The sequence below is a fragment of the Pelmatolapia mariae genome, linkage group LG22 (assembly GCF_036321145.2).
Source record: "Pelmatolapia mariae isolate MD_Pm_ZW linkage group LG22, Pm_UMD_F_2, whole genome shotgun sequence".
Lineage (NCBI taxonomy): Eukaryota > Metazoa > Chordata > Actinopteri > Cichliformes > Cichlidae > Pelmatolapia > Pelmatolapia mariae.
Window position 1 is genome coordinate 17,541,726 of NC_086245.2, and position 21,801 is coordinate 17,563,526.

At 41.5% G+C, this 21,801-nt stretch overlaps 2 protein-coding genes across 4 annotated transcripts in view; both read left to right on the forward strand.

Moving 5' to 3' along the window:
• Positions 1 to 14,484, forward strand: part of pag1 (phosphoprotein membrane anchor with glycosphingolipid microdomains 1) — a 60,071-nt gene extending 45,587 nt beyond the window's left edge. For both annotated transcript variants that reach the window (XM_065470831.1, XM_065470832.1), the window contains 5 exons: positions 1,562 to 1,655; positions 1,894 to 2,063; positions 2,333 to 2,767; positions 11,708 to 11,767; positions 12,140 to 14,484. In XM_065470831.1, the coding sequence (XP_065326903.1) occupies positions 1,562 to 1,655; positions 1,894 to 2,063; positions 2,333 to 2,767; positions 11,708 to 11,767; positions 12,140 to 12,475 (1,095 nt within the window). In that variant the 3' untranslated portion in view covers positions 12,476 to 14,484. The remainder of the gene's footprint in view (positions 1 to 1,561; positions 1,656 to 1,893; positions 2,064 to 2,332; positions 2,768 to 11,707; positions 11,768 to 12,139) is intronic.
• A 2,225-nt stretch (positions 14,485 to 16,709) lies between these two features.
• Positions 16,710 to 21,801, forward strand: part of znf704 (zinc finger protein 704) — a 62,741-nt gene continuing 57,649 nt past the window's right edge. For both annotated transcript variants that reach the window (XM_065470834.1, XM_065470835.1), the window contains exon 1: positions 16,710 to 17,945. In XM_065470834.1, the coding sequence (XP_065326906.1) occupies positions 17,685 to 17,945 (261 nt within the window). In that variant the 5' untranslated portion in view covers positions 16,710 to 17,684. The remainder of the gene's footprint in view (positions 17,946 to 21,801) is intronic.

The following is a 21,801-nucleotide window of genomic DNA, read 5'->3' on the forward strand; positions in this document are numbered from 1 at the left end:
TGGGATTGTAACAGAATTTGCAAAAAAAGAGAATTACAGTGATTATCGTCCTTGACGGCTTGGATCAGATTGACGCTGGTTCTTGTTTAGCTTTCATTTTTGGAGAGTATTATAACTTTATGCTTTATTTTTCGCTTCTTTTGTCACTGCCTGGGGTTAATAAGAACAAAGATGACATGTCCGAGTCACAAAACACAGCGTTACACTCCTCTGTGATTCCTGAGTGGTGGTGAAGTTGTGAGCTATTGTGTCTGTGGTGTACACAAGATATTCTCATTGAGACGGATGACACAAGATTAACAGACGATAAAAAGAAAGATGGATGTAACGTGTGCCTAAATCACGAAACGACAGCATAAAATTTGTGGTTTCACAAAACAGCTAAAGATTACGTCATTGGCACCAACAGCTATGAGAGTGCGTGACCACTAGGTGGAGTTATGGAGCTTCTGATGCATATCCCTCTGCTCACACAAGGAAAAACAGCAAACCCCAGACAAAGAGCAGTCTTGGCGTGCACTCTTTAAAAGGTTTTGACTTTCTCTGATCTCTCATTAGTGACTGACTGAGCAATCATCGTGGAAACTAAAGCATTACAGTTTATGCATGAAGTGCATGTTGATAAATCAGCTGCTCGGAGCGTCCTCTGTTAATTACTAGTTTCTTCTCACTGTTGATCTGAGTGTTTGCTCACTCTCGGAGGTGATTCTGCTCAGCTTAGGCTGATAAAACAGGAAACTTGAGCTTTTTTTAAACCCTTCTTCTTCTTCTTCTTCTTCTTCTGCTTTTTTTGTACTGTGCTAGTTTAATTAGAGATCCAGATTTTTTTTCCATGCTTATATGATGTTGCAAGCACAGAAACTGCTGTCAATGTCAGAGCATGGTTTAAACCCGACTGCAACACAACTGAGTCCCTGCCAGCTTCACAGCTGTTGTTCTTTAGCCTCCTATTGAGACAAGCAGGGAGACAAATTACCCTGTGGGTATCCTTAAGGTAGCATCTTCCTATTGTTATTATAATTATTAATGTGACACTACAGACGCCGTCCTTTTACCCTGTTCAGCTCGATGTGTTGCTTATGCTTGATTCAATTTTTGTGCCTCTTATAAATGAATTAATATGAAATCAACAGCATAAAACAAGAGCTGCCTGTTACTCATACTCGCAGAAGCTGTTAGCTGTCTTTAGATGTCTTTTCTTGGTGGGTAAAAATAAGCTACACTTAATTAGGAATGCATAACGGTTTTATAATTATCTTAAAATAATAAATAATGTGTTTGGAAAGGCTTAGAAGAAGCGAGATAAAGAGTCAGGAAAGCATGAAAATTTAAATTTGTGCTTCAAGGATCCTGAAGGTAATGCACCACACATATGGCTTTTAGATTGCACAGAGGTGTGATGGACATCCATCCCGTGCAACATAAGGAAGACATGCAAATTCATTTCTGTAGGTGTTTTTGTAATTTAAAGAATCTGAGACTGAGGTTTTATCTGCTTGAAGCCTCCAAGCCTGCGAGCTGTGGTGCAGCAGTGACAAAGAGCTTATCCTTTGTTGTGCAGGTTTCAGAGAGAGACGTCAGCCAATCAGCAGACAGTCCAGCGACTGATGCGGCGGTCAGCACCTCTCACAATGGGCCTCTCACCAGCGGTACAAGTAAGCCGATAGAGTTCCTATCAGCTCGTCATGTCCTGCCATTGTTGTCTGCGTAGTTAATATTTAAACCGCATGATGATAATACAACATTCATGCAGTGTGTTTTTTCCTGACACGTGATGGCTGTTATGAAGCGTGTTTGCTGGTCAGCTTTGGTTCGTGTTATAGTCAATGTTAAATGCAGTCGTAAAAAGATGCTGTTTCCTCCTCGCCCTGACTCTTTTCTTCTTCCCTCCAGTTCTCACGGACACACAGGACACCAGTCCCCAGTTGTCAGAGGAGATGCTCTCCAGCCAATCAGAGCTCAGGTCCTCCAAGTGCCCTCAGGACCGTGAGCTTCCCAGCATCCCTCCCAACAACGCCCTTATCGGGAACGGACCCCCACCCTCAGGAGACAGCACGTATGAGGTCAGTGTTTAAAAGTCACCTTTAAACAGCAGAATGATGTTTTTTTTCTTTACTCATAGTAAGTTCGGACATGCTCAGTGGAGGAGATTAAAGCTTTTAATGCTGTAATGCTGCTTGACTGAGTAATTGACTGATTGATTGATTACACCCAGGGATCTTTTCACAAGTGGCTGGTGAATTGAGTGATTTTAGAGCCAGGAGGCAGAAACATCAAAAAGTTATTTCTTTTTTGAATGCACGTAAGACCAGTGTGTGTTTCTGATGTTAAGGTGGTGAAGGAAATGGCCGTGGCCTCACGTGACGTCAGTGCCGATGAATCCCTGTACGAGACGGTCAAGGAGCTCAAAGACCCTCCTGCAGAGGCTGGCCTCCCAAACGGTACCATCCAGCCGAGTCCAGACGAACCTCCGCCTCATCCTCCCGCTCTTCTTAACGGCCACGTCAGCCCAAACACACCTGAGCGGGGGCCCATCTTCGCCGGGGCGGAGTACGCCTCTGTCAACCTGAATAAGAAGAGCCGTCACAGCGCAGACATGGAGGCCAAAAGGCGCTCTGGTAATGCTGCCGTTCCTCAACAAAAGCCTCGGGAGGAGCCAGAGGAGGATTTACCGCCACCGGTACCGGAGAAGGTTCTGGATGAAAATGACAACCAGCCAGCACTGATGATGAATGGGCTCGCAGAGGCTGGACTGCACAATGGAGAGGTAAGCTTGTTTGTGTGCATGTCTCTAGGAGTTCTTTGGAGATTTTTTTTGAGTGACTATAGGGTACTGTGTGTGTGTGTGTGTGTGTGTGTGTGTGTGTGTGTGTGTGTGTGTGTGTGTGTGTGTGTGTGTGTGTGTGTGTGTGTGTGCTTGTACTTGTTTAAACATCTTTGTGAGGACCAAAAATTGACATGCCACTATAGTTGTGTCTCACAAATTTGAAGGCATTTTTGAGGTTAGAGAAAGCATTATGTCAGTTTGATGACTTCACCAAGGCATGCTCCAGATTTCACGATGCCATCAAACACCTGTTTCAATGTAAAAAGGAGCACAAACCAAGTCTACAGTCACACTGGCGGAAACACTGGTTAGAGACCACAGCGCCACCAACATTGCTGTGAACATGTGCAATCAGCTCGTGATCTTTATGCCTTTGAAGTAGAATAACACTGAAACGGGGTCGTGGTCTGAAACTACTACTACTACTACAGTGAATTGCTGTCCTCAAACCGTCTTTGGTGCATCAAGACTGCAATAAAATGGGAGAAACAGCAATAAGACGGAGTCAGTCTGCGGTCAGTTTTCAAGTGAGTGAGGTCAAGTTGGCAATTACATTAATCTGTTTGCAGTAATACAGCAATTAACTGTGATACATTGCAAATCTTTTGCCGTCTGTTGCAAATCTGTTGCCGTCTGCATCGTGCACAGTGCTGAGCCGAAGCTGGGATGGACTTGATCCGCACATCAGGTGTGGCTCTCTCAGCCAACAAACAGACACAGCTGGTCTACTGCATTAATGTTCAGTGTTCTAGTAAGGGGGGGGGGGAGCATATTTCAGATAAATGAGAGGTCTTTCTGATCTTGTGTACTTAAGGCTCATAAATATTCTATAAACGTTGCAGTGACAGCAGTAATGAATACTGTAACAGATTTCAAAGTATTTATGGGGCTTAAATGCATCTTACATTTGTGGATCTATGTGAAGCTGGCAGTGTTGAATTTGTCTCAAACCCCTACGTGGGCATGCAACGTGCTTTTAAGGTTCTGCAAGTGAGCAACAGACATGATATGTGTAGTTTTAGGCATTTGTACGCACAGAAAGGTTTTTGAAAGGTAAAATTATTAGATTGATGAGGAGAACTTCATAAATTGTGCATAAATGATTCGTATTTATTCAGGTTTGGATGTATGCATGTGTAAAATAGTTGCATTGTTTTTGTGCATGGATTGAAGCATGCTCGTGTGAGTTATGCACAAATCACCGAACAAGGTTGTAAATCTTAGTTTATACTTGTGAATGACATTGTACGCATTTTCAACACCTTTAAGGCAAATTTCTTTCCATATACAAACATACAGATGTGAAAAGGTAACGTTAACGTGTTAATATGTCATTTTTGCGACTGGACCATAATTTGGTTTTATTTCTACTAAAATTTAAAAAAAAAAAAAAAAAACCTTTAAAACATGAACTGAAAACAAACATTTTTGATGAAATTTGGATAAATTCCATTTTCCAATCCATTAACCATAACTAAGGGGACGTTACTGCAGTTAGCTGGAAAGATGATTCCACACACTCTGAATCAACCAGCAACCAAAGATGGTGCTCGTGGGTGTGCTTATTAGCTTATGTTTGTGAGAAAGCCCCACGTGAATTGTAAGTAAAGTCTCATTTATGCTGTGCTGCATGTAGGAGCGTTCAAATGATTGAATATTTGTACTGTATAACCGCAGTTGCTTATTACAGGCAGCGTCTGATTAAAGAGCGAGCAGTTTTATTAGAGTCAACTTTCATTCAATGTGTCATCGTGAGCGAGAGGAAGCGTGGCAGGAAAGAAGAAAAGTAACCTGTGACGACGGGGAAAATGAGCATTAGTCAGATGATGAAAATATATGACAGGGAAAGTAATTTTTCAATTTCCCTTGGCATAAAATACTCAGATCAGTAAAAGCTATGAATCCATTCTCCACCATCTTGACAAAACACCGCTTTAAAAAGAAAATTATAGTGATAATATTTCATTCGTATTCGCTATAGTGCATTCAGAGCATGAGGGTGTTTAAAGGCCAGGGAGGACAGGTTACATGGAGGTGAGGAATGAAGCAGCTATTGTTGTTAAGATTATGTAGAATGAAACAAAAAAGATAACACAAGAAAAATACAGCAATGCAATGCAGTTCTAGACATTATAGTAAAAAAAACGTTTGTCGTTTAGAGCGCTTAACAAACTTATTAGATCACCTTTCAATTTTACAAATCAGTCAAAAAATTAAATTAAATAAAAATTAAATTTTGGTAGACATAAAACTATTTTTTCTATTCAGGGATGTAAGTAGATAACTCTAATTTGGCATATTAATACAAAAAAAATAATAATGTACTTTGACATTTTTTAAGTTTTTTGTAAAACAGCATATTTGAAAATTCATGGATAACAATAATTATATTGTCGCATTAAAAACATAACGTTAAAATATAAAATATAATGCTAAAATAACACTGAAAATTTAAATTTTTTGTAAAGTGGTAAATTTGAAAATTCTCGGCTAAAAACAATTATATTTTAATCATCAGAAAATCAAATCAAATCCATTTTGATTAAATTAAGAAACAATTTGGTAATTACCAATAATGTTAATTTTCATCAAGTGTGGCTCGAACCTTATATATTGAGTGGTGGTCTAATAAATTTGTTAAGCACTGGATGTCATAAAATTTTTAAAAATATTTTACAACACCCAAATAAATCTTTGATACGATGATGTCACCCTAAAAATATAACATTGCATTTTACTTTCTTTTGTTTGATTCAGTCGTGCAGTTGAGAAAGACGCGTTCGCCGCTTCTCAGCTTCCACTGAGTGGGGTGCCCAGCGTGTGTTATGCGTCTCCTGCATGTAGATTTAATCAGCTAGAATCTGCATAATGAACATTGTTAATTTGATGGAACAGAGAAATGAAAAGCTTTTAATGGAGCTGTGCAGGGAAAAAAAGGGAGAAACTAAATTAATTTTTACATTTTTAACAACAAGAATGATAAGTAGAGTTGTAATTTTCAGTTACGCCATGACCCTGGAGCTCTTAAACTGCAAACTGCTCTTAAACTTTTGTTAAATTAGCAGATATCACATGAATGGGTAAGAGCAGTATAAGTGGGTAGCATCATGGCACTTGATGCACCACCCAAAAAATGTTGCACTGCTACTGAACGGGATGCCGAGGTTTTTTCTCGAAGCACAACAACCACAAACACAGCAAAGCTTCTCTTGAGCAAATGGGCTTTAATTGTGGCATTATTCCACGAGGAAAAATGGAACATTGTCCAAAAAAGTTGAGTCAGTTTGGTCTTTATATAAGATTTCCATTTGACAAACCCACACGCATAAAAAGGCAGAAACTTATCATCCTACGGTAATGATAGGGATCCACTCTTTCATTCTCCCCATCTTAATAACGCAATTTATACCAATATATAGCTGATGTCGGTCATCTTCTCAACATCATGCCTGGCTTGAGATAAAGACCATGGAGAAGAAAGAAAAAGAGAGATGTGTCTCTCCGCTACAATTACTATCCGCTAAGCTGACATCTCGTGCTGCTTTATGGAGACTGGCAGACCGAAGAAAGAAATTTGATGGTGAGAAGGGAAAAAAAACCACAAAAAAACACGGTGTGGGAGTGAAGGGAGGAGAGAAAAAAATGAAAATGGGAGCCGAAGTGAGAAGAGCAGGAGAGAGTAATAGATGAAATGGAGATAGTGACAGAGAGATGATGGGAGACTTGAAAAAACTCGGAAAGGACTGGCAGGCATGAAGGGTGAGGAGGAAAGAGAGGAGTGAGAGACAAGGAGAAAAAAAAAGAAAGAAAGAAAGCCAGGAGCATACAAATGAAGTCATCGACAAGGAGGCGGTGAGAAAAAAAGGTTGAGGGAGAAGAAAACTGCTACAGAGGGGGAGATGTGGAGATGTGTAGAAGAAGAGATGGAGGAAGAGTAAAAGAAAAGGTAAAAAGAGAAGCACAGCAGTTCATTATCATGGACCGAACAAGGCAGGGCAGAGCTGCTGCTGCTTACAGCATGCTGAGATCCATCAGAGAAACACACACCAACACACTCTCAGCTCAAAGAATTGCATCAGACAAAGAATCACATTATCAGTCTGCCACAGAGATCCTCTCTTAACTTAAAGTACTTTTAAATTATACTTCTAATGTTACAGCACTTTTTACATACATTTGTTTACAGTGTTGTGGCAGTGTGCTGTCACCAGGGGGCAGTGTAAAAAGATATACGAGTTTGTGGTGTTGTTGGCCCATTGCATTTTAGCACAGGTATTCTTGTTCCTCTTAAGATAAGTTAGCGTCAGGTCAATAATTTGCTTTACTTTCTAATTAAGTACATGGATGCTCTGTTATGCTTTGTGTTTCTATTTAGTGAATATTTGCATGTTAGCCAACTAGATTAAAGTGGTTACAGCGGTAAACATTACAGTAAGCAGTTAAACTAACCCTACACATGTCTTTAAAATGTGGGAGGGAGGTGCAGTACCCGGAGATGAGCGTTTCTGCCATCGCCATCTTGGTTGTAAAAAGACCCAATGTGATGAGGGGCACATCTGACTGCAACTTGTGACTGATAACTTATTAGCTAATGAGCATGCAATATCATACTGCAGATAATCCTCCGTTTAAAATACAAACCAAGACCAAAACTTTCAAAATAGACTAAATTTTTTATTTAATATGATCGAAAATGAGTGGATGAAAGGAAATTCGAAAGGAAAGCGGATTAGCCTTTTATAGGAGTAAAAGTCTTTCTGTAACCACAGCTGTCGCCATCTGGTGGCCATCAGATAGAATGCAGGTTTGAGGCACCTCCACATTGGCTTTGCTTTTCCAACTCGGAAGATAAATCCATTTATTTATGTTTTTACTGTCCTTGCTTTAAATATGCTCTTTATGATAATCTGTCTGGTTGCTTGTTTGTCTAACTGCTGCTTTCCTCTTAGTAATGGTGTAAGTTGTTGCAACAAATACAAATAACAGCACTAAGCAACAAGAAGACCCATGTTGTTATAAACCGGAACTATTCTGTACTATTCTGAACTTTAGGTTTGGGTCCCTCTTTTCTGTGTTGATGTATCTTTTTACTTTATTCACACGTCTTTGTTCCTTTGTCTCTGGTGTTTTTGTAGCCAATTAGTTCATCACTGCTGCTCGTTTGGACAGCAGGCAAATGGCCTCGTCTAACCCCCATATCTGTGATAAAATCTTAATCTTGCAAATTCCAAATATATCTTCACACAGCTCTGGAAACCATACACCCAGCCACACACACACTTGAACATTTTTACAATATACAGAATTTAACATCTGCCCGCATATATATTAGTTTCCCCCATCCCCTCAAGTTAAACACACACACACACGCACACATCAAACACACATGCAGGTTTTATGATGTGTGTGTGTGTGTGTTTACATATATTCTGCTACGCATAGACACCCTGGGGCGTATTTAAGGTTAAGCATGAATGTTCTTGGCTCCCTGTGGTTTACGCCCATGTATGACCAGGAGTCGTCTGTGATTTGTCTTGTCTGACCAAGTGTGTGTGAGTGTGTGCGCGCCTAGTGAGCACCAGCTGGCCACCATCTCTACGACAGTTAGTCTGGCTTCATGATGGATGATATGGGCTATAGAAACTCTCTCTCCGTCTCTGTCTCTTACGCACACACACAGGCAATCTCAGAGGTGCGTGAATGTAAATGTCTGAAAGGAATCCCCCCAGGTAGCAGCTCAGTAAATGCTGCTCTCTCTCTCATACACACACACACACACAGTGGCACTCTTTCCTTATATGCAGTAAATTTCCATACATACACACACCTGCTTATTATTGTAATATTTGCTGCAGCTACACTGAAACACACGTCCGCAGCCTTTGTGACCTTTTCTTCACGGCTTCTGTGATTGTGTGCACTGAACAGTGATTGAACTGCTATAAACAGCACTAACACTTGTTTGCAGTCATTTGCTTGTGTGTCGCCTGCGGGCTTTTCATGCAAGGTGCAGGAAATGAATTTGACCCAGCCTCTGGGCTGCCGGGGTATACATTTGGGGGCACGGTCCAGGTGAACTGCGATTTGTGGCGTGTCAGCACTGCTGAGCTGTTGCTAAAGAGAATCACTATTGATGGAGTTTGTGTTATGGGAGAGAATTTAAATTAGTCTTAATGTAGTTTACAAGTTTGCGTCTGTACGCCATCGCAGTTGGTGGTGAACATCAAACAGTCAAGATGTGATTGAAGTGCAGACTTTCAGCTCACAAAGTTATTGCATTAACTCTTTAGGAATTTTAGCCTTTTTTGTACATAGTACCCCATTTTCAGACGCTCAACTGAAGCATTTTCAGTGTTGCATGAATGCTCTCATCAAAGTGTTGGCATAGCTGTTCAATGGAACTGTCAAAATGAGGTCTAATTACTTTGGTGTAGCATGAATGGCCATGGGGGTTCTCTTTATCAGTAGAGATAAAGCTGTAAACTTTGAAAATGTAGTTAAACGTCCAAAATTTATTCCCTTCTTTACATCCAGTAGGCCGGAATAGGATCTGATTCTAATCCCCGCTCATTGTGTTTGACACCCCTGGTCTACAAGGTATGGAGAAACAGAGAGAGTTTAAAAGAGGTGCAAACCACTGGTTACACTCAAGAACACGAAGTCCAGCTTAGACTTTGCCCGCACTAAAAAATTCTTAGGACCAAATAGAGATGAACAAACATGCTGCAGACAGTGTTATGGTATGAACATGTATGGCTGCCTGTGAAACTGGTACACTGGTGTTTATTGATGATGTGAACGCTGATAGAAGCAGCAGGATGAATTGTGAAGTGTACAGGGCTATACTCCCTTATCAGATTCAGACAAATGCTGCTAAACTGATTGGAACATGCTTCACAGCAAAAATGGATAATGATTCAAAGTGAAGTGAAAAAGCAACCCAAAAGTTTTTCAAAGAAATGTGATACTCTAGAAGTCAGTCACCTTATTTCCTGCCCACTAAAGCAGTTTCTAAGTTACTGAAGGCAGAAAGACCCACAAGCAAGTTGCAACTACAGGTGGCTGCAGAAATAAAAAGGCCTGCATTTAATGCATTTCTTTTGCTGAACCCCTTAAATTGAAGCTGAAAGTCTTCCTTTAAATTGTATCTCAACTGTTCACAGAGGCAAAACATTTATGGACCTAACCGTATGTACTTGACCAACTACATGCAACTCCAACACCCTGAACTGGTCTATTCATGCTCATATAATATATATGTGTCTTAACATGCGCGTCACTGTGACGGACACACTGACACCTGACTCGCCCATCCTCTGAGACAGCTATAATCAGCTTACAGTCAAACCTGTTGCCCCGTATATCACTGTGTCACCTACATGCACATAAACAAGCTCCCATAATCCTCCCTTATACCCACAGACATAAGCATACCACCTTACTGCAGCACAGCAAAATATTAATCTGTCAGACGTAATGTCCTGATGTGTATCGACACAAAACAAGTACCCGTCCTGTTGCGATTCTTCGTTTAATAAAAGAAATGTTTCACGCGGACACAATTGAGTTTTTACGGCTCAAATTTTAACACCCATCTGCAGTTTAGATGCTTGATGCGCGACCGACTAAATGAAAAATTCCACTTTAATTTGCAATAATACTTGAGGCGAGCTTCACATTAGACTAACAAACTTGGAGGTGCGGTGTCTGGGTCATGTCACCCACGTCCTTGTTTCGTGCAAACGCTCCTCTGGGGGCATTCTGCCTAATTGGTTGGCTAATTAAAGTGAAATGTAAAAGGTGTCAGGTGCATCACGAGTGTATGTTGGATCTATAAAAGTAATCATGTCTCCAAACATGCATTAACCATAAAGTCATCATATTGATTTAAGTGCTTGGAGAAAACGCTGGAGAAACATGTGTCTGCATGAAGATACTCGGCTGTACAGCTGCGGTGGACAGTTTGATGGATGGGCTCCGAGCACAGGTTTTCATTCAGTACCTAACGTTGTAGCTCGCGTGAGGCATCGAGTGCTGTGCCTCAGCAGGGAACACATTTCCCCTTTTTCTTTTTTAAATGTATTACCGTTAACCTTGGAATGTCCAAGGACTACATCTGAATTTAAAAAAACCCTAACAATATTTTCCCTTTTCCTTATTTTCCACCAGACATAAACTCTTTAGTCAGTGCTGGCAGGGTTATTGAGATTCTTGTTAGGCTCCTGAGGTGTTTTGTGCTGCTGTCAGATGTGCTTTTTTGATTAATGGCCCTCTCATTGATCATAAGACGGAGTGGACAGAGACTGCACAAAAGCATCACATTCTCTGTCGCTGCCTACCGACTTTCACTCCATTATTTATTTATTTTTTAATGAACGAGTGCCTGTTGCGAGCTGTAGCTTCGCATGCTCGACTGTATAAAGCGAAAATGCAGAGCGTGTTTTCCTCCCACTGCTGGGAACACTTCAGAATTTCACTATCGATCAGCTACTTTCTGCGTTCTTTCATATTCACGGTGCTTTTCTGCTGGGTACTGTTTCTGAGAACTTGTCGATAGTTTGCCAGCATGTTTTAATAATAAAGCTCGATACGAAGTCCACTATATCTTCATTTGATTCCTTCAAAGGCGTTTGGATCAGCTCTGTTTGCTGTATTGGGTTTGCCTTGCTTTCCTATATATTAAAAAGAGTTTTTTACAACCGGATTGCATCTAAATTCCTGAAAATGAAAATGTGTAACATACCTTCAGATTCTTTTAACGGCCGCTGTTGGGTGATTTAAGCAACCGTGGAAGCTCTTAAAACCTCAGTCTTTTCCTTTTATACACCGACTCCCATATCTAAATGTTCTTTTTGTTTTTTTTGTTCTTTTCTCCTCCAGTTACACTCCCCTCCGTCTCCTGCACCGAAGTTCGACAACCACGTTCTGTCAGACAATGAGGTAAGTGTGTGTTAAACTCCCTTATTCCCAAAACTGACGTCTCCAGTCCCGAGACAGCAGCTCCTCTGCTATGCGAATGCAAATGCTCCGAGCACCCGAGGAAAAAAAAAAAAAAAGAACACAGTGGAAAAATAGTCAGATAACATCACACAATGTGCTTGGGGGGGGGACGTAGCAGGGGTCCTTGAGTATGAATGCGTCAGTGTTTTAACAATCTTATTATCTCCACTGTTGTGCCGTTTTTGATGCGCAGCTTTTTTGGCGATATTAGATGAGTAATAACCCAACTAAAGAAGAAGAAGAAAAACAACAGGATTGTGGTTAACGGTTTGTGTCATTTTTGTCTTTCTCTCTCTCTGTGTGCCATTTCAGTCAGCGGTGTACTCCACAGTCAACAAAACAAACTGTGACGACGCTGTTAACGAGGAGGACAAAGAGCACGACTACAGCAGCATAGCGGAGATTAAAGGTCTGGTCCCGGCCTCCTCCTCCGGTGACCTCTACGCCACCGTTCGAGATATCTACAGCCAACCCGATGAGCCCGGCCCCGCCGACAGCACAGACCCAGGCTACGAAACCATCCGCATCCCAAAGACTAATAGCTCAGAGGATGAGCACCGGGCCGAGGGGTCAGACGTGGGCAAGGCGGAGCCCGACTATGAAAGCGTCGGAGAGCTGGGTCTGGGCCCAGAAATGTCCCGCCTTTAAGTCGTCGTCCCCGCTCCCCTCCTCATATCGCCTGGATGCATCTAACAGACTTCGCTGCAGTGCTTTAAGCTTGCTATCAAGGATGCTTTGGGCGCATGACTTGTGAACAGAAAACAGCTCGCCACAGCATCCACCCAGCCGTGCACGAGCATCCTCCTTACAGCCTGGGTACGGTTTATCATATCCAAACTTGACTCCTTTAGTTCATCAATCATGGTGAATGTCATCGGTACTGGTGGGCCTTAACAACACTTGATTGTGGAAGAAAAATATTCAATAGTTAAACTACCAAATAAATATCCAATCGCAACACTCATGCAGCATTTTAATAGTTAGCTAACGACACTATCTAAAAAAAAGAAAAAAATACCAGTAATTCAGTGCCATAAAGTGATGGTGAAATTCATGCACTTACACACGTGAAGGTTATATTATTTGTGTGCTCCCTCTGCAGCTGCTAGTCTTTCTAGTTTCTTCCGAGTGACTCAGTGTCATGTTTTATTGAGGTGTCAGGTGGTGTATTTTTAGGCTTTTTTCCTGTCAGGTCGGCAACACCTCCACTGTGCATTCGCCACAAGAAATTAGGTTTCTCCCACCCCTCTCAGTTTTGCTGCCAAACGGTTAGCAGAGACAGAGGTTGCATTCAGTAGATTTTCACCATTTAACACAGCTGATGAATTCCCTGCCGCGCACACGTGTCATTGCTCAGACTACACGGCGCATATGTGTGGGCTTAGCGTGTTGCAGGTTGACGGTAGTCATCTGTGGAGAGCCAAAAAAACGGAAAACGAGGAGTGAAGGAAGAAGGGAATTGTTGCAACACGTTTTTAAAGCTTTTTTTTTGTTGTTCTTTTAGAAGAGCTACAGTCAATGTCAAAGGGTTTTTTTTGTGAATTTCATATTTATTTGAAGACGATTATTGTTGTGTAATTGTGAAATGTTAAAGTATGTCTGTGACAGAAAAAAGCGAATAGGCATTTATAAAAAAAATAAAATTTCTAGCGTTTTTACTGAGATACTAAATGAAAGTGATTTGCGAGGATTGTGGCAGTTAGGTACGTGTTCCCCCCCAGAGCATTTAAAGAGTTCATTGTTTTTAAAAAAACAACAAAAAAATGAAAGAAAGAAAGAAAAATGAATGTGTCGGTGTATATTGTCATTTTGCACACTTTGGTCAAACAAGTTCAGATGACATATTGTGATGAAATGACGCGACGAGCTTATATTATTGTACTTTGTATGTTTCCTCGAGTCTATTCTTGGTACAGCCTTCTGTCGGCATTAAAGCACAAGTACAGATTATCGAAAGCAGTTAACATCGCTGCACACTTTTCAACATCTAACGCTTTTTTTTTTCTTTTAAATACAGGACCATACCTGTCTCTATGTAGCTTGAACTGACGACAGTGCCAATCGAAGCTTGTAGTTAGAGGAGTATTTTAATCAACTGTTACTCGCTGGAAATTTAATGTGAGCTTTTACTTATTTGTACAATGTCCAGAGTCATATAGTTTTAAAATAAGATTAAAGGCACTGATTGTATGACTTGTTTTAAGAAAAAAAAAACCCCCAACTTCAACCATGTTTTCATGTTATTTTAACTCAAAGTTGATGGCGTTTCATATCTGAGAATATCCATTTAAATGCCAGACATATGGTACAGCTCCTTTTGGTACATGCATATTAAGAAACCTGTGGTACTTTTATTAAACACAAAAAAGAAATTGCCTCGTTACTGTTTATTTTTAAATGAATACTGCCTCTGCTTTGTGCTGTAAATATCTTTTTTTGTCATCATTATTATTTTTATCATTGCTACAGTATGTAACCTCTTTGCAGAAAAATCGGTGTCATCTGTTTCCACCCACATCAGAATATTACAGCGTTACAGTATCTCCAGCTTCGGGTTTGTGTTTCATTAGACATGCTGGAGCTCGCCCGTGGTTTCACACAAACGCGGCCGGCCTGCTCTGACTGCTATGGGATTAATAAATTATATACATTTGAAATGCTGTTGTATCTCCCAGTGTTGCTACTGTGAAAGAGGATTTTAAATGCCACTCCCCCCCCCACACACACACACCCACCTCCCAGTATTTTATGAGGAAAAACGTCTTTAATTATCAGTTTTGTTGTTTTCTTTTTTACTAGGAAGGAAGATCACTATCTGCCAAAGTGGGGGGTGTGTTGGTGCCAAATCTAACCAGGACAAAACTTAAACACACCGCTAATAGATGCTTACTTGCACCAAAAAATTATTCTCTCAAGCTGTTGGTCAGATAAACACAAACATGTTTCCCTTCAGGGATTGGGGGAGTGGTAGAGGTTTGGAGAAGCACCCTCACTGCCCCCCCCCCCACTAATGAGATGATTTGCCCCCCCCCCCCCTCCTCCCGCTTACGACCATCAGACAACTCTATGGTGACACCCGCCTTTGATCAAAGGGCAAAGCCTGGTTTGGCGGTTATAGCCACATCTGTCACTCCACTCTGTCCAATTTCCATTCTGTGCATGTAAATATTTTATGACATGAATTGTTCTATTAAATATATAAGTATAATAAATGGTGCCATTTTGTCTTTTAATTCTCCGGGGCGATGTCTTGTAGAAGGATTGTACGCTGGGTAAGAGTTTCCAAAAACATTAACGTTTGACATTAATTAGGTCATTTGTTTCTGTGATAACATTCTTTGGTGTATTTTCTCTGCCACGCTGGGTGATAATTACGATGAATCAGTGTGCTGGCACACTTGATTTATCAAACTGAACTTTCTTTTCAAAAGAGAGAGATTTATCCCGTGACTTTTTTGGTTCTCGGAGAGCGATAGCTTGTGAAATCACACTTTTAAATGTCTCATTTAGTACGTGATGCCAGCTATATGAGGGTTAACAGCCCTCTGAGGCAGCTTTAAGATTATTTGAAGGAAGGGGACTACCCCGGTCATCAAGTTAGAGACCCCTGGGCACAAGTGTTTAATAAGACCCTGCTGACTTTTTTCTTACACTTCTAAAACGTTATGGAGGGCGCTGTCTGTCCTTGGAAAATTAAAATGTATTTATGATGATATAAATTCATCCCTAAGTATGTAATGTTAAATATTTTTTTCCTTCTTCCTATAAGGATAATACTGTTTAATCGAAGGGTCCTCACACCTGTTGTTGTCTCCTTCCTGTCCTCCTCTGCTCCCCTTTCGGTTCTTTGTGTCTTTCTGCTTCTTCTACTCCTTTTCCTCCTTTTCAGGTTCTATTGCAGGGTTGTCAAAAATAAGGCCCAGGGGCCAGAATTGACCCAACAAAGCCTCCAATCTGGTCTATTGGACATCTTTGGAAAATGCGAAGAACGGCATAAATTTTGGTCTTTTAACTATATTTTAATCATTTTAATCAACTTCTTTGCACTGACTAAAAAGCAAGTTTCACTGGTCAGGCCCAATTAAGATGACAATGGGCTTTATATGATCCAGTATGTAAAATGAGTTTGACATCCCTGCTCTACGATGTTCTGCTGTACAATTAGGTCCATTAGTATACAACAGCACAATTTTTTATTTGTATTGCCTCTTTGCTTGTTTGTGGGTTTCTCTCTGGTTTCAGTTTTTTCTTCAGGGACTGAAAAGCATGTTCTATTGGGCTGAGATTAGGTGACTGACCTGGCCATTGAAAAATATCCAATTTCTTTGATTTGAGAAACTTTTGTGTTGCTTTTGCAGCATGCTTTGAGACATTATCCAGAGAGTGTAGCCCTGTACACTTCACATCCTGCTGTTTATCCTGCTACTTCTATCAGTAGCCACATCATCAGTGTCATAGGTCCTTTGGTTAACTCTCCAATTACTTTTGAGCATCTGAAAATGACTGTATGAATGCAACCCCTTGAATTCAAAGTGAAAGTTTGCACTTGGTGTAAAATCCACTGTGCTGGTATAAAGATGCAAAATGATAAAAACAATGCTATTGTATCTATCTATCTATCCATCTATAAAAAAACAAAACAGCAGTAAAAGTTATGAAAATATATTTAAGAGTCCAAAGTTATACCCTCCTTTATTTGTTCTAAAACTGTGGGACCGGTTAAAGTCTTTGCCAGGGCGATTATGGCCCCCGGACCTTATGTTCGACAACCAGTTTTACCAGAACAAAACTGGCATGTTAAAAAAAGGGAAATAACCTGTTGTTTTTATAAGCAAAAAGGCAGACCAGTTCAGCCCACTTAATTTATTTATTTTTAACCAGATCATAGTAATTCAGAGGTCCCACGGCACCTGAAAAGTAGGCTGTACAAGTAGGTTAAAGCATGAAGCTTTGCTGCCTGGTCCAAATCTTCTCTCTTCCACAGCCTAAATTCCCGCCTTTTTCCTTTCTTCCCTCTGCCATAACACCCTCCCTTCTCGCTTCCAATCTCTCCTTGCGTCATTGTTTTCAATGGAGCATCCTCCCCGGTTGCATTACCTTCTTTCGGAGGAGAAGGGGAGCGGTGGGGGCTTGTGGAGGCGTGTGCAGCGCCGACCAATTAGAGACCGCCTTGGCCGCCGGACCGCACATGTTTACAGGCAGCATTCCGCCGGTAGAGTCCCCGCTCGGTCTGAGGTGACGGCGGACTGGATGCGGCAGTAGTTGGAACCGGAGCCGGTTAACGGTCAAATTTCAATCTTTTGTAACACATACGGCGAGGTGTCGGGGTACAGAGCCGTGTGGGGCGGAAAAATTCGACGTGCTGGCTCCCGTGCCTCTATGCTCAAGCTGTTTGCCCTGTATTAGCCACCATTTTTACTTAATCGTGTACAAGTGTCGTCTCGGCTCACGACTACGGCGATTAGTCCGCGTTTTCCCGCCGCCCCCTCAGCTCGCAGGGAGCAGAGAGGAAAACAAACAGGTCGAACGGAGGAAGATTGGTAGCCGGTTGGGTGTAGAGGTTGTTTAGCGGCGAATGAATCGTAGTCGTCGGCTACTAATTCAGAGCTGGTCGGTTTCTTGTTTCTTTTTTTTTACGGGGTGCTTGTGTGCGGTGCATTCCGGACGCTGTTTGGAGTTTTCCCCTCCTCCGAGTATGTTGCCCCTTTCTAACATTTTGTCAGGGCTGTTGGAGCGCGTAGTCTACCCGCTGCAGTTTTGTGTTTTTCACGACGCTGTTTACCGGCTATAATTCGACGGTTAATGATTTAATTTTACCGGCTCGCCGGCTTTGAATACAGTGAAATAGTTTTTAGAGATGCACACGAGGCGCCTGGTGAAGCGCTCGGTCCTCGGCAGCCGCGTTTATGCGCCGAGTCCGACGGGGGACGGTGCCCCGGTGACAGGAGTGGTCCAGGCTGTCAAGCAGGAAAACAGAGACTTGTCGGCCGCGGGAGCCCGGCGAAGCGTCTACACCGTGCTCATGCAAGACGGGAGCCTCAAGGAGTTCTCCGAGGAGGAGATAGCCTCGGGCTTCAACCACACCACAGCCAAAGGACCACTCAAGTCCAGCCTGAAGGTACGTGGGTCCGACCGGCAGGCGACGCTTCACTGTTGTTGTTGTGCGGTGTTTTGCAGCGTTTAACCGCTTCCTGCACGGAGCGGATTTAACGGTGTCACCGCCGCCGATCCCGCCGCCGCGGACGGGAGATTTAACCGGCTGGGATTTTAAAAAAATGCAGTATGTTGTTATTGCTATAATGAGTCGTTTGCATATTGAAGCATATAACGGACTGTCATGACATTTGGCGACATCAGATATATAGGACAAAGGGCTTGATGGGGCCTGCGCAATGTTTATGTGGGCTAGTGGGTGGGTAAGATGAGGCAAACAAACACGCTCTGACTGCAGCGTTTTAGACTGATGTAAATAACCGGCCCGAGGTTTTTGCATGCACGCCGCCTTATATTTTATACATATATGTATGTGAATGTGACATTTCTTACAGATAATTCTGCGCAACCGGCATTTAATTGCACATTTGGTTAAAGATTTAATTACATTTGGGTTTTTTGTTGTTGTTTTTTTTCTCTCATTCATATATTAATGCATGTTACACAGTTTAAAATCGATCGTCTCTGTGTGCACTCATTCTGCTCAAGGGTGTTATTGTTTTAAGAGCTATTATAAAAGAGATCACGCGCACTTCTTGTTGCATTAGAGTCAAGATAGTAAGTTGTGACGGTGTCCAAATCTGCAGTCCTGATGTAGGCCTAACAAGCGATGATCTGATTGCCTTGCAATCCAACTTGAATGCTTTTCTGTCACGTGGCCCCAAATAAAGATTGTGCGAGGAAGAAAAGGCCAGTTCAGCTCTTGGATGAGCACACTGTTTCTAGCATAGGGGAAGTGTGTGTGTGTGTGGTATTGTGTTCATCCTTTTTATAGCGAGGGAGTGACTGAGGAATGCTTGTGGCTGAATAACAACTTTTTTTGATGCTGTGATTTTGATTGCATTTCTTGTGTGTGTGTGTGTGTGTGTGTGTGTTTTCATGTTGTTGATGCAGAAACTTGCAGGCTGTAATCTTCAGTCTTATTTCCATGACCAAAGCTGAAATGTTGAGCCACAGTTTGTGGATCTGTCACAGTTCCTGCAGCAGTAAATTGTACTCTTCTGCCTGAAAATGCACATAAATCTCGTAAACTGTTATTTAAATCGTTACAAACAGATGACAGATCTTCCCAAAGATAAACCCGCTCTTCGGGAGGACTTGTTAGATCTGTGAGTGATGGGAAATGCAGTGTGAACTTGGGTCTCCCGTTTTGCAGTTGTGCATGCAGTGATCAACACAAAAGCTGTTGCACAATTCTGTTACAGTCCCCAGCGCAGGCTGGAGTAGTGCAGCTGAGGGTGAGAGCGTAGTCCTGTCAGCACAATGGTCAAGTCTCTTTCAGCACGACTCAATTCCCGCTGATGTCGAAAACAAGCCATAAAATGAGGAGGAGGGGTATGCTCTGTATGTGCGTGTGTCTGTGTGTGTATGCATTCACATGTGCATCTGTGTTGCTTTTTGTGTGCATTAGGGCGCTTATATGAATGTGATTTTCATCTGTTGTGTGTTTTGGATCTTTAACGAGTGAGATGTGACTGCTTTAAATCCTGGAACATGAGCTGTTTGTGAGAGCATGCCACCCCGTTTGAACAGCAGCAGCTGTACAGCCGACAAAGTGGGCGCCCCCAGGTTGGCAACGGGTGGCGTGCTCCAAAGAATCTGGATGCTTGGCTCTGTGCCCAGAATGGCGAACGAATGGTCCCTGTTTTGCATGGGGCGGGAGTGGGGGGGCGCAATGCCACTTGTTGTTTTGTGCAAATGTGTGTTGTGTGAGAACTAAGTTACGGTGATTTCTCCAGCTGCTAACAAAGAGATCTCCCTCACTTCTTGTTGGGCCGGAGCTGTCGTTGTTTGTGTTTGTTGCACACCGATGCGGGAGTCAATGAAGCAAGCTTGTTGACAGAGGCTGTGACTCTTTGTTCTTAGGCGGTGATCTCAGGCGGGCCCGTCGCTGGCTGTGCTTATTGGTTCGCTGAGCAACATCAGCAGGAACTACAGTTAGTCTGGATGCTGGCGCCCATGTGGAAATGGATGAGTAATCCTTTGAGGGTGAAGGAAGGTTATGAGTTTATATATACACGTTATTCTTGCTGTTTACACACGGGCACAGGAATAATCATAAACCCAAACACAAAATGGTAACCTATCTAAAAAAAAAAAAGTATTACTAATATATAATAATGATAAAAATATTAATAATTTGTACATAAAGGCTCATTTACCATCATTTGCTTCTGAGTGTTTGACATTGATCATACTAGACTAGGTCTACAAGGTGTTACATCCACTTGTTATACTGATAAGGCTCTCCAGCTGTGTCCATTTTATAGACTGTATTTAAGATGGCGATGGCGGGTTAGTGAAGTTCTGCTGTGAAGCTTCGAGCTGAGTATTTTCACCAGTATCATCTTGGTATTAAGATGTAACAAATGAGAAGTGGACTCAGGGAAAACAAACACTCATTGGTTAACAACTTGTAGTCGACAGGTACACAATGAGTCGGTTTTATCCTCTTTTTTTTGACACTAATGTATTCAGTATGATTTTAAAAGTAGTGATGGAGCTCATAAACTCATTAAGAAACTGTTAATGAGATCACACATTGGGGCAGTTATATAGTTCAAAAACTTTGCAGCCTGCTGGCCATTAGAAAGAATGCAGGCTCAAGTGGAGCCTGACCGATTTATCGGTGGGCCGATATTTTCAGCCAATATTAGTTATTTATTGAACTCTTGGTATTGACGTTTATAAAGACTGATGGAAAAAAAAGAAAAAGAAATCAGAGAAACGCCCTTCACTGATGTTATGAGTGTTGATGATGCATAGTTTGTCCACCAGAGGGCACTCTACAATTTTTCTGTTCCGAAACCGGGTTTGGAACGCTACTTACACAACAACCAGCTGATCTGAGCGGAGTCAGTCAGAGTGTACACGAGTAAATACACGTTACAAATAAATAGTACATGTTACAAATATTAGAGAAATCTGTGTATGTCTCGTGTGTCTGAAAGAAAAAAAATATTGGCAATATCAGAATATAAGATTTTTTTTTAATCACCAAATGTCAGTCTTGAAATTGGTCTTAAAAATCCCATATTGGTTAGACTCTTCTGCATTGGCTTTCCTTTTCAGACCTTGAAGCGACTTTCATTTTTCATACACAGTCTATTGTGTGTGTCACGGGGTACTCAGTACTACTCTGAATATAAAAGAAGACGGCACCAGCAAACGTCCTTAGCTGCTAAAGCTATTGTGCGTTACCGACATGTTCTCAAGTCAAGGAACAGGTACATCATAAGTAAAAGGATAAGAAAGGTGATAACTTCATCCACTAACTAAATCTTAATGTATACAGTGCATCCAGCTGAGATCATTTGGAGCCCAGCTAAAATAATCGAACTAAACACAGTCATTTAAATCTGTCTTTTATTTTTAAATTAGTTAGACACCTTGGGCTGTGTAATTAAAATGTAGATTTTTCAATTTGTACATAACACCCTGCAGGCAGCTATAGCCCACAGTTTGGCACATGTTATGCTCAGGATATTTGTTCCAGCCTCATTAGATTGACTCACCAGGCACCATGCCAAAGGGTCATTTTGACAAAGTATTCATATTGTAAGTTAATTTTCAATTTAAAAAAAAAGTGATGTTATTGCCATGTGCCAGGATATTTTTGTATGAGGATGATACACTTTTTCCCCTTAATTTAATATTTAAAACATCCAAAAAATATATTGCTGCACTTTTTGAATGAAATTGTGTTTAAAAAAAAAAGTCAATATTTGTTTGCATTTTTTTAAACTTGTGGTCAGGATGTG